General features: G+C 42.0%; 1 protein-coding gene across 1 annotated transcript in view; it reads right to left on the reverse strand.

The window, feature by feature from the left end:
• Window positions 1-16,882, reverse strand: part of NWD2 (NACHT and WD repeat domain containing 2) — a 191,843-nt gene that overhangs the window by 103,038 nt on the left and 71,923 nt on the right. The window contains exon 2 of the mRNA XM_024731726.1: window positions 15,096-15,184. Within this exon, the coding sequence (XP_024587494.1) occupies window positions 15,096-15,184 (89 nt within the window). The remainder of the gene's footprint in view (window positions 1-15,095; window positions 15,185-16,882) is intronic.

Genomic DNA, 16,882 nt, shown 5'->3' on the forward strand with positions numbered 1-16,882 from the left:
ATCAAATTCTTACTCTGGTTAGAATGACTTTCCCCAGTTGCATGGAATACAAGAGAAAAAAAAACCCAAAACAAAAAAACCCTTGGCCACACTTTTACTAGAACTATTGCAAACACTGATGACTTTAGGTCACCTGCAATTATTCTCTTGGTCATGAGATACCTGACTAGGATATATGGAAGCACAACTAAGACAGACATTTCTGGGAAAATCAGGTCCTAAATCAAGCCCAGAAAGAACTGGTTGGCCCCAGTGGTTGTACACAATCACCAGAAAGAAAGAGGGTCCAACAGGGTGAGTTAGGATAATGTTTCATCCAAAGCCTCATAAAGGCGACTAACTGCTCAGACCTGATGCCTCTGTCTCTTGGGAGATTCAGCCTCTGGACAGTCCTAACAATTGTAACGTGATGGTAAGAAAGAACTGAACTCTTAACCGAGGCAGAACCTCTGCCTATTAAGGCTTAATGAACTTGGGGACACAGAGAAGGTGTCAGGAGTCGCTGGAGACAGAAGCTGCTGCAAGGCAGAAGCCGTGCGCATCTAGGTTGAGTCTGAGCTGGGGACTCTCCATATAAAGGAACCTCAGCCCGGCCGCAGCTAGGCACCAACTGCCTTCAGGGGCAGGACACTTGACCACAAACAAATGATGTGCCTGAGTGAAAAACCCAAAGTTGGCTCTGTTCCTGGCAGCGGGCTTTTAGCAACCACTGTATGGGAGTGATCTGCTTCGTGGACCTGGGCCTGCATCACTGCTGCAACTTCCCAAATCATCTCCTTGCTTCTGTTCTCGCTCTTTCTAATCCATTCACTACACCCAGGCAGAGAGTTCTTGTTAAAATGCAAATCTGATCGCCAATGTTAGGATTTCCTTTCGTTCCACCAGACACTATATAGAGTAACTTATTTACTCCTTAAACTTACGAATAGACAGAAATATTATCGCTATTTTATGGATGAAAAAGCTGAGGAACAGAGAAGTAACCTGCTCAAAATCACACAGGTAGCGAGTAGCAAAGGTGGGATTTGAACCTGGGCTGTTAACATTATTTTACAGCACTTTCCATGTTTAAGCTTCCCATCACCCAAAGATAGTATCTAGAATCTATGACCTGATTTCTGAGATCTTCCATGATGTAGTCCCATGCCTAACCCTCCAACCTTACCTTATACCACTTTCTCTCTCATGGGTCACACTCCAGCTGTGTATATACTCCTCACACACGTTTGTACAACATGTGTACACGTGTTTACACATGTACACATTTGTACACATTTACATATGCACATGTATTTACATATATACATGTACATTTACATACCTATTACACACTTATATAAATTTTTGTGAATGTATGAATATAAGAGGCTTTTTGATGCAGTAATTAAGAGCACAGACACTGGGGCCAAACTACATTGGTTCAAATTCTGACTCTGCCACTTATTAGCTGTGGGATCTCTAGCAGTTATTTACTTCTGTATTTCTAAGTGTCCTTATCTAGTAAAATGTAGAAGATAGAATTTACCTCCTAGGCTCGTAGCAAAGATTGAACAGGTTAATGTATATACTGCACTTAGAAAAAGTGCCTGGCAGGCAGTGAGTACTACCTAATGCTAAAATTCCTTCCCAAATTTGCTTATGAAAATATGTTCCTTCTGCCTGAAATACTCTTCTGTTTAACCTGGCCATCTACCCATCGTTCAGCATTCAGCATAGACATCAGTTCCTCAGCAGGCCTTCCTGATGCCTCTAGGTTCGACGAGGCCCACCCCCCGCCCCCATCACGCATGCCCAGAGCTCCCTGTATTTCCTCTGCAGTAAGCACCACCATGGTCACTGTTGTGATGACTGTATTCTCTGAGACTGTAAACTCTGAGGACAGAGACTATGTTTGTTTTCAACACTAAGGTATCCACTGCACCCACAACCTGGCCTATGCAGAGCAGAGGCTCAATAAATGTCTGTGAATAAATGAGTGAAGCCCATGGGACCAAGCACCTTAACCTGCCCTGGGGATTTGGGGTAGACATCAGTGAGGAAGTAAGACAGGAGTCTGGACCTGAAGGATACATGCATAGGAGACTGTTCTTCAGAGAGGGTAAGAGGACAGAACTGCAAAGACAGAAATGTGACACGGCCCGCCATATAGAGATGAGGTCAAAGCATCATCATTTTGGGAGCTGAGAGGAAACAAGATCGGGCTGAAGAAACACTCTGCTTAATAGATAAGAAAACTGGGCTTAAGTTACTTTTCCAATGGTTTATAACTAATTACTGACAAAGCGGACCTCTTAAGTGAATGTTCTTTGTGCAAAGACTTGTTATAAGGTCTCCTCTCCATCCTACAAGAAATAGAAAACGAGGATGGGAAGAAATAGCTACCTTGTGTTCAGAATCTGAGAAAGACTTCATGGTGACTGGACCTGGCTGGGATACTTAAATGTCACCTGCAAATGGGGATCACTCATTCTGTTTATTGAGGGACTAATCCTCTTGGGTGATTTCCAGAGTTGGCATAATTGATAGCCACAATTTAGCGGAATTAAATGTTCAGCGAAGTATAGCTCCTCCAGTAAATTTTGGAGTTTGCCGCAATGCCACTGCTCTATATAAAATTGCCTATGTGCACAAAGTAAAGGAGGAACAAAAATACTGGCTTGGGAAGTCAGGCCTGAGAATTCTAGAAGAGCCATTCCACACTGCAGAAATGTTGAGCCAATATTTATAATTCAACTGGAGCAAGGAAGGTCAATGATGACATAATGATTTCCTTCCCTTTTATCTTCTCTATTAATCTTCCTTTCCCCTTTTTATAAATGGGCTTATGGATGGGAGCAGGATGATGTAACATGCTTTTAAGACTTTTTACAGAATAGGAACTTGGTAAGGCCTGTCCAGGCTTTGATGGACAGAATCAAAATGCAAAGCGACCTAGACAAATTGAAGTGCTGGCCTGAGTGAAATGATGTGATTCAATGAGGGGAGATGCATTTCATTTTAGAAAGAGGCACACATTTGATTAATAGACAATGGAAAAGGAGTGATTAGTTGACAATGTGGAGAAAAGACCAAGGGCATCACAACATATCCTATCAATTATAAAGCCAATGGTGTATTTTGGCAACTCAGGAGGCAAAATGCATTCTGAGATTCCTGAGCAGGCAGACAGTCAGGAGGAAAAAATGAATATAGAGAAGGAGACTGGGTTCAGTAGAACAGGAGGGTGGTGGTGAAGATGCAATGGAAGAAAAGCAGGAGGACACAACTGATGATGGACCTTCAGTGTGAGACTAAGGAATTATTAGTCAGTAATTATTAGTAAGGTCAGGCTAATATAAGACTCACATAATTTCACCTGACCTACAACTTGGATATACATAGAGAATGTAACTTTTTTATTTTGTCTAAAATGGTTTGGGTCTCCTGCCTAAGTCTCTATCCTCTGGCTATCAGGGTAAAATGAGCTTCTGTTCTATCCAGTTTCAACCTTAGTTTGAACTCATGTTTCCAAGGACTCTTTATTAAGTGCTTATTCTCTCTTGAATCAAGCTGCCGACTCTTTCAAAAGCCTCCTTCTTTTCCTGACATGATGCCTGGGTGACCTCATATCCTGAAGGGGAAAAATGGATTTCTAGGGCACAGTCCCCAGGTGATGCCCACTGCCTGCCTGGTTGCTGGCAGCATGGCTGTGCTTGGGGCAGTTGTAACCCATGGATTGGCCTCTCCCTCTCAGCCTGGTCAGAGCCTGGTGTTGCTCTGCAGCAATCAGGGCCACCCTCCCCTCCTGGGGCTGAGAAGTCCCAGGCCTTGGGCCCACGCTCCATCCAGTTTTTCCACCCTAGCCCTTTTGTGTGGTCACCTCTCCCTGTCATGGGGACTAACAGTGGCCCTTAATTCAGCATATGTGACACACAGTAATTGAGGGCAGCTTTGGAAGTGAAACTTCATGGTCTCTTGCTGCCATGGCCATGATGTGGCCACACCCAGGTCTGTTGGCAGAGGTAGGGGCAGGGGGATGATTGTTGTAAGGCCATCTCTTTCCAGAGTCCTAAATAGAGAGCAGAGGTAAGCTGCCCTTAATGTTACGCATGCACCCACCTGTTCTCACTCATCTAACCCACCTCCCCTTTTCTGAAGCAGAACTTGGAGAAGGAGGATGGGGAAGCAGATCTCCCGAACTCTGCCCCTCTCTGTCTCCTTCCACCATTTTCCTAGAGACCACATTGGGTAGGTCCTGGCTCTGCCTTACTGACGAGCTGGGCCCTCTTCTCTACATATTAGATCTCCAGGGTCAGAGGGCTAGTGCTAGATGATACGTTAAAGATGTGATTTAAGGAATTTAGAGAAATCTTCTCACAAGCTGATAGTGTGACCTCCAAGGTTTTTGTCTTGCTACATAATCCTTTCTTGTGTGCATGACAATATTTCTTGAATATTCTTCCCATTTAAATTCCTTCTGCACCAGACACGAAGCACCCCTCAGACAGACAGATGCCTTGATCAAAGGTCTCTTACTGTACTCAAAAAGGCAAAAGAAAAATGCATATGAATAATTTCATTACACTAGGTTCTTGTTCAGGAGAAAGACTTAAAGGTGAAAAAAAGAAATGAACATTGGTTAAGCGCCTTCCAAGTGCCAGGCATGTTGCATCATCTCATTCAATTCTTGTAACACTCCTGGAAGATAAGTACTACCCCATTCACTTTACAGAGGGGTCAACTGCCTGTCAGGGAAATCAAGCAATTTGCCCAGAGTCACAGGGCTGGTAAATCTGCTGACCCAGAATTTGAATCCTAGTCTTTCTAACAGAAAAACTTATGCTGTTTCCACTGTACCCCATAAATTACATAATGTGCTGCATTTTACTGAATTGAAAATATCATCAGTAGTAGGCTGCTCTAATATTGTACATTCCACTAAAAAAGAAATGCACTGCCAATTACACCATGACACACCATTTGTTTGTACAATAAATCCTGATTCTGAGACGTAAAAGGGTGAAAAAAAATGAATCTTAGAAAGAATGATCTGGTAAAGACGGTTTAAAGATTATTTGAGCAGCTGCTGTGCTATGTACAGTCTAGACCAGCACACAAAAACACCCAGGGTAAGGAAAGATCAAGAAGACATTGCCATAATCATTCAGCTATCAAGAAACAGAAGCCTGGCAGAATAAAGCAAAAAGAATGAAAAGAACTGAAGACAGTCTCAGAGACCTCTGGGACAACATTAAACACAACAACATTCAAATTATAGGGGTCCCAGAAGAAGAAGAAGAAGAGAAAGGGACTGAGAAAATATTTGAAGAGATTATGGTTGAAAGATTCCCTAATATGGGAAAGGAAATAGTTAATCAAGTCCAGGAAGCACAGAGAGTCCCATACAAGATAAATCCAAGGAGAAATAAAAAATCGAACAACCCAATCCAACAATGGGCAGAAGACTTAAATAGACATTTCTCCAAAGAAGATATACAGATTGCCAACAATCACATGAAAGAATGCTCAACATCATTAATCAGTAGAGAAATGCAAATGAAAACTACAATGAGATATCATCTCACACCAGTCAGAATGGCCAGCATCAAAAAACCTAGAAAGAATAAATGCTGGAGAGAGTGTGGAGAAAACGGAACTGGTGGGAATGTGAATTGGCACAGCCACTATGGAGAACAGTATGGAGATTCCTTAAAAAACTGCAAATAGAACTACCATATGAACCCACAATCACATATACCCTGAGAAAACCATAATTCAAAAAGAGTCATGTACCAAAATGTTCATTGCAGCTCTATTTACAATAGCCAGGAGATGGAAGCAACCTAAGTGTCCATCATCGGATGAATGGATAAGGAAGATGTAGCACATATATACAATGGAATATTACTCAGCCATAAAAAGAAACGAAATTGAGTTATCTGTAGTGAGGCGGATGGACCTAGAGTCTGTCATACAGAGTGAAGTAAGTCAGAAAGAGAAAGACAAATACCATATGCTAACACATATATATGGAATTTAAGGAAAAAAATGTCATGAAGAACCTAGGGGTAAGACGGGAATAAAGACATAGACCTACTAGAGAGTGGAGTTGAGGATCTGGAGAGGGAGAGGTGTAGGCTGTGACGAGGTGAGGGAGTGGCATGGACATATGTGCACTACCAAACGTGGAGTGGCTAACTAGTGGGAAGCAGCCGCATGGCACAGGGAGATAGGCTTGGTGCTTTGTGACCACCTAGTGGGGTGGGATAGGGAGGGTCAGAGGGAGGGAGACACAAGAGGGAGGAGATATGGGAAAGTATGTATATGTATGGCTGGTTCACTTTGTTATAAAGCAGAAGCTAACACACCACTGTAAAGCAATTATACTCCAATAAAGATATTAAAAAAAAAAAAAAGAAAGAAACTGAAGCCTGAGTAAAGACAGAGACTTGTGAAACTGGAAGACCAGGCCAATTTCCAGGAAGCACTGTGGCAGGTGAATCAACGGGGAACAGTGCAATTTGGATCTAGGTTGTAAAGGATGAAGAATGAAGTATGAGCCACAGTTTTAAAGTCTGGAAGACTGGGGAATAGTAGCAACTGAGAAATTGGGAAAAGGAAGAAGGATGGGTTCCATTTTAGATATTTTAACATTCAAAAACCAACTATCTTCATGTAACTCTGGTGAGGGCTGGAGATGCTGATATGGGGCTCACTCACACACAGGCACCATCTTCAGAAGATGACACCTACTTGGGGGTCTAGGGATGAAAAAAACAGGTGGACAGGTCTGGACCTGTGCTGCCAAAGGAAACATGAAGAGATGGAATGTTAAGCAAAGAAGAGAAGGACAAACTCTAGACCAAAGGGGCCTCAGGAGGTACCTTCACCAAGGATGAGCATCTTCCTCTCTGGTGCCTTCAGGTGGCACCACAATGGCATTGTGAGGCAGAGAGCAGGTTTGGCAAGATCTTCCTGCTGGCTGGAGCTGCAGGTTTCACTCACACTTCCCTACACACCTGACTCAACACTTGCCTGCCAGAGAGAAGGAAAAGGGCTGGGTCGGCATAGGAGTTCCTGCTTTGAGACCAAGTTGTTATATTTAATTGCAAGGGTTTATGGGGGAATTTTTTAAAAAGCTATCTTTAGCAAAGCTGCAAAAGGTAACAAATGGCACCCATCAAGACAAGGACTGTTCATCTAATATTGGGAAATAAAGTTTCCATCACCTTCCTCTTTTGATTTCAAATAAAGTTTAAGTCTTAAGACAGCAGGTAAATGAACTGCTTGACCATAAGTTTTAGTCTACTGCCTCATATCGTTACTCAGCCCCAATTCCACAGTGCTTTTTTTTTTTTTTTTTTTTTTTTTGCGGTACGCGGGCCTCTCACTGTTGTGGCCTCTCCTGCGGAGCACAGGCTGCAGACGCACAGGCTCAGTGGCCATGGCTCATGGGCCCAGCCGCTCCGCGGCATGTGGGATCCTCCTGGACCAGGGCACAAACCCGTGTCCCCTGCATCGGCAGGCAGACTCTCAACCACTGTGCCACCAGGGAAGCCCCCACAGTGCTTTTGAACACTGCATTAACTATTTCATATTATGCACCTGCCAACTAAAGAACGTTGCTCACCATCTGGCTCTACAAGAATTAAGTCACTAGCCACTGCAGCCATGTTGCAGTATGACCTTCAACATTACCCTGAAAGGAGTTCAAGGCCGAGATCAGGAAGGAGGCACTCCGTGCTCTGGGAAACCTGGCAGAACAGGCCTTCAGATAGTTAGATATTTTCAGGAGAAAATTTTTATGAACCTGGATTCTTGCATCTTCCCATACTTAGAAAAGCACCAAAACCATTGACTAACATACCAGTTCCTTGTGACTAGTAGCAACCTTCTACCGAGATGTGTGCTCTGTTGCACGTTCCCCTTTTGCCAAAATCACATGTGTACTGACCTCCCCCTTAGCTCTCAGAACAGTTTCTCAGAGCTCTCTGCAAGGCTGTCTCCCAGACTATAGTACTCAGTAAGACACCAAAAAACTTGACTCATAGTTTCTACACTGTGTGTGTGTGTGTTTTTCTTTTTAGTTGACACACCCTACTAATGCAATGTCCAAAAGTGATCAAATAAAAGGAAAAGTTACTAATTTGACTAGTGAAAAATTATTAATCATTATCTGGATTTTTTTTTTACATGTACAAATGAATTTCCATTCACTACAGAAGCTCCTCTAATTAAGTTTCTCCATCACTTGCATCAGGACACCTGTTACTGGGCAGTCAGGTTCTCATCCCTGTTAGAATGGTCTCACCCTGACCACTCCCATCTAGAGCTTCAGTCCAGCATGGGAGCATTTGACTATTGAGCACCCAAAATGTGGCCAGTCTGAACTGGGATGTGTTGTGAGTGTAAAATATACACTGGACTTTGAAGACTTCGTATAAAAAAAAATAATATAAAATAACTAATAATTTTTATGTTGACTATGTGTTGAAATGATATTTTGGATATAAAATGGCTTAAATATGTTCTTAAATTTTTTTTTCTGCTTCCTTTTACTTTTCAAAACGTAGTTAGAAAATCTAATTGCATTTGTGGCTTGCATCTGTGATTCCCATTATACTTCTTTTGCACAGCAGTGGTCTAGACTCTCAGCTTCTGGGTCTTATTCATTTAATAAATTCACTTTAATCAACATTTATTATGTATATAATATGAACCAGGTACTCTAAAAAGGACTGGTGATAAATAGATATAAATAATATGACTTCTGACTTTGATGAGCTTCCAGTTAGGGGGAAAGGCATTTTAAAAGTAATTAAAACAATATGACAGATACTATTAAAGACTAGAAATAAAGCACTATGGAATCTTGAAGAAGGAAATTCACTGTTTCTTAAAGGATGAGTAGAAAATTTTCTAGTCATTGGCATGGGGAACAATTTAAGAGCAACCCGAACAGAGGGCACAGTGGGTCTGAAGACTCAGGGGAGAAGAAAGAACTTGTTTGGGGAACTGAACGCAGATTAGAAAAGCTAAAACAGGCTACCTGTGTGGGAGGGGACAGACAAGACCTCAGTGGATAGGGGTGGAAAAGAGAAACTCGTATGCCAGGCTAAGACATGCAGAATGTATCTTGTGGATGAAAGAGTCAGATATGTATTTCAGAGATACCACTGCAGAAATATGGTGGAGGGTGGACAAGGTGGTCCAGGTGGCTGTAAGGGTTGAGGCTGGGGAGGAGAAGGACGAGATGAAGGTAAACAGGCCCGCAGCATATCTACTGCAATAGTCAAGATGACAGTAATAGAGACTTGAACAGCGGAGATACACTGGAGAAATATTTAGGAGGTAGAATCCACAGGTCTTTGGGATTTATTGGATGTTAAAGGTGAAGAAAAAGGAACAGGGTTATTTACTTTGGTGACTAAGTGATGTGAGAGGAATACTAGATGCTCATTAAAACTGTTTGCTATCAGAAGGTATTCTTAAGGAATGAAACTAAGTTGAGTGGCTGGACTGAAATGAAACTGTTTTCAAAATGGAGCAGTGGCTAAGTGCCCAGATCAATCAAGTACCCCCGTTAGAGGTCCCTGCCCCAATCAGGTCTACTCCTGCTCAGGGTACCTGTGGGGGCAGGGTGGGGCAGATTATAAGGGTTCAGGGAGTAGAGGGGGAATATTTGGGAATCAGAAAGCAAGAACTTCTTGCTTCTTAGAAAGCAAGAACTTGGGCTGGAGTTTGAAGGGTAGGCGGTGGAGGAGAAAGGGTATTTCTGATAAGAGGGGAGAAGTGCAATAGGCACAGCGAATGAGATTTTCAAGTCAAGAATGAGTGATCAGCAAGACATGCTCCAAGGATAGGCTGAGGATGGCCAAACTGGCATGGAGTGTTTATGTTGGGAAAAATGGCAGATGAAGTTGGGGAGACAGCTGGGATCACATTAAAGAGGGACCCCATCGGAAGCAGGGAGCCATTATAAGGTTTTAGCAAAGGAAATGACAACCTGACATTTAAGTAAGGTTACTCTGGTGATGTATAGAAGAACTCAAGTAGGATGATGGTGTAGGCAGCTCTGCTTGCTACTTTTACTAAACCCAGTAAATGTCAAGTACTCTTCCAGGCCCCGGAGACTTAAAAGTAAGTGAGGAGGGGCTTCCCTGGTGGCACAGTGGCTAAGAATCCACCTGCCAATGCAGGGGACATGGGTTCGAGCCCTGGTCTGGGAGGATCCCGTGTGCCGTGGAGCAACTGGGCCCGTGTGCCACAACTGCTGAGCCTGCACTCTAGAGCCCGTGCTCCACAACAAGGGAAGCCACCGTGATGAGAAGCCCACGCACCGCAACAAATAGTGGCCCCTGTTCGTCACAACTAGAGAAAGTCCACGTGCAGCACCAAAGACCCAACGCAGCCAAAAATAAAATAAATTAAAAAAAAAATAAGTGAGGACTAGTCTCTTCCTCCAGGACTTGCAACCTACTGTGGGTAAGCACAGAACAAGATCAGTTAAGATCCTCTTTGTTCATCATTTTTTTTTAATAGCTTTAAAAAAATTTATTTTTGGCTGCCTTGGGTTTTTGTTGCTCTGCATGGGCTTTCTCTAGTTGCGGTGAGTGGGGGCTACTCTTTGTTGCGGTGTGCAGGGTTCTCATTGCAGTAGCTTCTCTTGCTGGGGAGCATGGGCTTTAGGTGTGTGGGCTTCAGTAGTTGTGGCACACGGGCTCAGTAGTTGTGGCACACAGGCTCAGTAGTTGTGGCACATGGGCTTAGTTGCTCTGTGGCATGTGGGATCTTCCCGGACCAGGGCTCGAACCTGTGTTCCCTGCATTGGCAGGTGGATTCTTAACTACTGCACCACCAGGGAAGTCTCTTCATCTAATTTTTTGAACCAATTAAGGTTAGATCAGGGTCTCAGCAACAAGAATGGAGAGGAAACATCTGAAAGCAGGGCTTGCAGATAATTACAAGCCCTTTATTTATTGGGTCCTGCACCACCTGCTTTTACCCAAATCTGTCTTTATTTTTCCCAATTTATTCCCCTGTTCTTCCTTTTGATCCTCTACTCCATAGTCAAGGGCACTCACTGAACACTGGCAAATCAAATAACATCTTATTTAAACCCCTGTCTTTCTCTGAGCCATGTGTGTTTTCTGCTCTGAGTAGGCTTGACATTCTTTCCATTTAATGTCACCATCTCCAAGCAGTCAACTATGTATATTACACATGGAATTAGTTGAAGTTCACATAATCAGAGAGCCTGGTGCATTTTCATTAAAACTCTTAGTTTAAATGAACAAATAAAGGAAATACTAGAAAACAGTCTGCCAAACAGGCATAGAGAAAAAAGTACATGGCCTTGCTTGAAGTGTAACTCTGCAGTCTATCAACTTAGTTCAATAGAGATTTAACTCAATAGTCAAGTACCTGGCACATAGTAGGCCAATCACTGGGATAAGTTGAATAAGACAGTTCCAGTTCTGAGAATTTTTAGACGTTATAGACAGGTGATGAAAAACGTACCTAGTCAGATGTCTCCTTATCTTTGCCGCTCATTCTAGTCCGCACCACGATCATTTCTTACTTGCGCTGCCTTACTGTTTCTGCCATCTCTCCCCACCCCCACTCCAGTCCCCTCACAAAGCTTGCGCGAACCTCTTAAACATAAATCCCGTCACTCTTTCACTTCTTACTCAGGAACATTCTGAGTCCTTACTCTCAGTCCATAAGGTATGATCTTCTTTTGATGTCATCTCCTACCATCATTTATCTTACTCATTACTCCATTCTACTCCATTCCCACTTGGCTTCTTTACTGTGCCTAGAATATTCTAAACACTTTCCCACCCCAGACCCTTTTCCTGGCTGCCTCTGTCTGGAATTCTCCTCCCAAAACGTCTGCATGATTTGCTCCATTACCTCTGCAGATCTCTGCTCAAAGGCTGTCTTATTACTCAGTCCTTCTCTGACTACCTGGCATTCCCTACCTCCCTTTATCATTTTTTACTTTTCTTAAAAGCATTTACTCAGTAAAATGTATCTATTACCACTGGAATTTACCGTTTATTGTCTGCCTCTCTCAACAATATTGGAAGCTCCACGAGAAGAGGGTGTGATGGGTTTTTTCCCTGTATTTCCAGCACGTGGAATGTCAACTAGCATGTTGTCAATGGTCAATAAACACTTCTTAAATGAGCTGGATCAATGACTGGGAGTTATGCACAGGACTTTAGGGGAGCAGGGTATGTGGTATAACCTGGGAGGAATGAGGGGAGCAGAGAACAATTCTTTAAGCAAGTAATGTTTGGGCTGAGACTTCATTCATTCAACATTCTTATGGAGTTTTACTACGTGCCAGGCGCTATTCTAGGATGTAGCTGTCATAAAGGCAGACAAGTCCCTGTTCCTGTGGAACTTACAATCTTGGAAGAAAGACAAGAAACAATCCAATGCACGAGTAAACAAGAAAAATATCCAACACTGACACATGCTATGCAAATAACTAAAATAGGATGATGTAAAATACAGCACACCTAGGGGGTTACTTTAGATTGGGTCATGAGGGAAGCAACTCTAGGAAGTGACATTTCAGAGGAGACTTGAAGGACAGTGAGTAAGCACCCATGAAAAGATGAGGGGGTGAGCATTCCTATAGAGAGACAGCCAGGGAAAATTCCTGAAATGGAATGGGCTTGAAGTGTTCAAGGGACCAACTGGAGGACACACAGCTGCAGAGAAGTGGGCAAGGAGAAGAGGGGCATGACTTAAGATCAGACAGGAAGAGTCCTAGGAATGAGCAGGACTTAGGAGGTGAAGCAGGGGAAGAAGCAGATGGAAAAGCATTGTAGGTGGTAAGAACAGCAAAGGCAAGAAAGCAGGAAATAGACTGGTATGTTTGAGTAACTCTAGGAAATGTGTTTCTCCTGAGTCCAATGCACAAAGATGGAATCCAGAACAGTGTACGGCTAAATTCGTTTTTTTGTGAAGCTTCTGGCACATTTTGCTGCAGCTGAGAAAAGAGGACCATCTCTCCAGTAAACACAGCCTCAGGGAGCTCTATAACCAACCTATTTTGGAAGGTGGGAAGCAAGTGCAACCTTGCATATTGTATTCTAAACACAACCTCAGATGTGTAAGCTGTCACCACCCCCATTTTAGACACTAAAGGACCAGCAGGTGGGTTAAGTCACTCACAGTCAAGAGCTAGGGCTCAATTCCATGTCATGCTTTACCCAGTGCTGTTAACTCTGCTGTCCAGTATCTCACTGACTGATTCAATACACCTGCCTGGAATGATCCTTGCCATCAATTTCTTCTATGGAGCTTGCCTTCTACTGTTTTCCTTTGGCTTTATCTGTTTTCTCCTGTACCTACTTAAAATTTAGAAAATATATTTTTCCTTTTTTCCCCTCAGCTAATCCTAATCAATTCCATGTTTTATGGAGGCTGTTCTGTAGCTCAACCTTCTTCTACTGACAAAAGTGATGCAAACCCAAATAAACTCAAAGATGGGATTAATAGGCTTGGATACATTTCTTTACAGTAACTGAGTCCCCAAGGAATGTCTAAGTCTTTGGGAATCTTGACATATCAGAATTTTTAACAGTTGAGACTTTGTTATCAGTAGAACGAGATTCCTCAGAGAAAGTGGTGCTGACTTCACAACAAGGAATTTAGGTTGATGATTTTTCAAGTAAACAGTGACTTAGGAGTAACTATTCAATATGTGTGTCACAATGGCTTGCTGCTAACAGACACTATGCATTGAGATCAAAGCCATTTTGAAACTTATTTTATACATCCTATTAGAAGGCACTAGGAAGTATACCAAGACAAAATATTTACAGTCAACCCTTGAATAACACAGGTTTGAACCGTGTGGATCCACTCATGTGGATGTTTTCAGTAGTAAATATTACAGTATGAAATGATCCATGGTTGGTTGAATCCTCGGATATGGAGGGACCGTGGATACAGAGGGCTGACTGTAAAGTTATACGTGTATTTTCAACTACGCAGAGGGTCAGCACCCCTAACCCCTGCATTGTTTGAGGGTCAACTGTATTCAGAAGGAAACAAATGAGGGGTGAAATTTTCTTCCATTAACAATGTCACATTTTCGGCGGGGGCAGGGCGGGGTGGTGGTGTGATGAATTGGGAGATTGGGATTGACATATATACACTAATATGTATAAAATGGATAACTAATAAGAACCTGCTGTACAAAAAGATAAAATAAAATTCAAAAATTAAAAAAAAAAAACCCAAAACTCTCTCCCAACCCAAAGAGTAAAAAAAAAAAAAAGACACATTTTGCACTCTTACACCACAAACCTCTAGTTCATAGTCCTTACTTAACAATGTAAACATGTAGTTAGGATAGCACTGTTCAGTTAAGATGTCCATTGCAAATGAAGGTGATGAATTCTGACTAAATAACGCTATCTATAGTTGCAGGAGCCATTCACTTAAAATTTTTTTTGGATGTCTAAGATATGCCCAATGTCTTCTAGTACTTTTCTATTAGGTGGCCTCATCAATAGTTTCTACAAATGCCAGGATGTTTATAAATTTTAGCAATGACATGCACAGTTACTGTTTCTTGAAAGGCTGATGGTTTGTTTTTGTTTTGTTTTGTTTTTTTGGTAAATGGTAAATTCCCAAAATGCTTGGGAAAAAGGACATTCTTCAATGCAAATAAAAACTAAAAGGTAGGACAGAAGGCAAGGACTGACCAAGCTGCTAAAGAAATACTCGGGAGAGAGTTGGTCCCAATTTTTTGATGCAAAACATTTCCAGAGATGCCAGCTTAAAGGCAGGTGCTCAGCAACCTTGCCCTTTTTGACATTAGTGGAGGTTAGCAAAAAAGCAAATAAACATAATTCCAAGAAAAAGATGAGCCAATACCGGGTAGGGTCCAAGAAACAGCATAAAAGTGCAAAACATCAAAAATGACTAAATATTTTACTTCCATTTTCCAGTGTTTCTTTTCACCCACGCTTAAAGAAATGAAATATTTCAGGGCTTAAAACATATTTTATAACACCCGAACTGTGACAAGAAACAAACATTAGTTATTTAGCTGACATAATTAAAAATGAAATTAATATCAGCGTTACCTGAAATTCTAATCCATAGTTTTCTCTGCAGAATTCTCTTAATTTAGGATACACGTTTTCTCTTAGTGCCTGTCTTTCTGCTCCCGTGTCTGTGGTAGAAAAGCAAACACACAGAAAGTGAGTTACGTCCACATAGTACACATTTCTGGAAAAAAAAGAAAGCTTACAAATAAACATTAACATTAATATAATCAAGCTGGGGTGCTGCATCGTGAAATGATGGGATATTAGCCTGCAGGAGAAGACTTGCTCTTAACAGAGCAGGGGAGCTGAGATGTGTACCATGCACACAGGGCGAATGGGAGCCCTGGGTAAGTTCTGTGGGTGCTGGCAGAGCTGGGAATTCACAGCTCATTCTTTATACCCACATAGACCCTCACATGGTGCTCTTAAATAGCTACAACCACATTGTCTTTCAAAGAGGCAGAAGGAAAAATTGTAAGGCTGTCAGGTGTAGCTCCATTGAGTGTAAATATTTCAAAACACACACACACACTGATTACTGATTTCCAAAAACATCCAGACTCTATCATTCCCTACAGTATTTAGAAACAATGCTACTTTTACAAGATTCAGTACAGCATCTGTGCAATCAGCACAATAGTCAGGAGTGACAAATTGTAGGAGTCATCGTCTAAAACTAGCGGATTCCACTAGCCAATGGTTCAACATTAGCGTCTCCCACCCTGGGCTTAGGGACCTGTTATATCAGAGAGGGGATCGTTTTACATGTGCCACAGTGTGTAAAAGCTTCGAAATAAAATATTTAAAAATTATCCGTGTCATTAAAAAGTACGAGAAGAAACAGAGAACCCGAAACCAGAAGAACCATAACATATGTATGTATTTAATGTTGAATGTTCTGCACAGAAAGGGATTCTACAGCCACTTGTGCTGGACGGTGCTCTACATCAGTGATGACGCTGTAAGATGCTTACAGCAAAGAGAATGGTCCTCGCCCAGCTAACTTCACAGAAAGATAAGAATCAGAGCTTAAAAAATTAGGTTAATGTGTTATCTCATGAAAAGGACCATTTGCTAAATGTACCTCAATCCCAGCCATAACCATGAAACACCTGCATACCACATTTATAACTCAGGAACCAATTTAAAAGACTGTCCTTGTTATTCTCAAGCACATCTGTCCGTGCAAACTCAGCCACATGCCGTGTTGACCTACTCTACTTTCCTACTGTTCTCAAGCCTGTTTTGAGAGGCAACCAACCAATCCCAAGAGTCTGAGATGCAGTGGCAGCTTGACAGAGTGACAGGAACCAGTGTTTACATGGGAACCAAAGACTCAGTACAAGGTCTTCGAGATTACCCTGTGATCCAAACAAGTAGGGTCTTTTCCCCCCATAGATCTAACATGGACCTAAGTCCAAAGGGAAAGCAGGAGGACCGTGTTGAGGAGGGTACAACTGAGCAGTGCCCATGTGCCCTTACGGCACTAGTGGAAGCAGATTAAGCTTCCACATGATTTATATAATCTTGGGATCAGGTGTCCATCCTCCCTCACCCCACTGTAAGGGCTGAAAACACTATCTTCCAAGTAAAGCTGATGATATTCAATCTCTCTAAAAGGCTACCGACTTTTAAGACCCAAATAATAAAAAGTCACTTTAAAAATGAAGAGATACTACCAGATGTGGAATTTGGGAATATATTAAACAATGATTATTGGTAAGATATTCTAAAAAAAATAGTATTCAAATAATACATGAAAAAAAATTATGAAATGAGCAGAAATTTGCTTCTAAAAAATGTTATTATAACTCTTATTACTG

The sequence above is a fragment of the Neophocaena asiaeorientalis genome, unplaced genomic scaffold, assembly GCF_003031525.2.
Source record: "Neophocaena asiaeorientalis asiaeorientalis breed wild unplaced genomic scaffold, Neophocaena_asiaeorientalis_V1.1 scaffold39, whole genome shotgun sequence".
Classification (NCBI taxonomy): domain Eukaryota; kingdom Metazoa; phylum Chordata; class Mammalia; order Artiodactyla; family Phocoenidae; genus Neophocaena; species Neophocaena asiaeorientalis.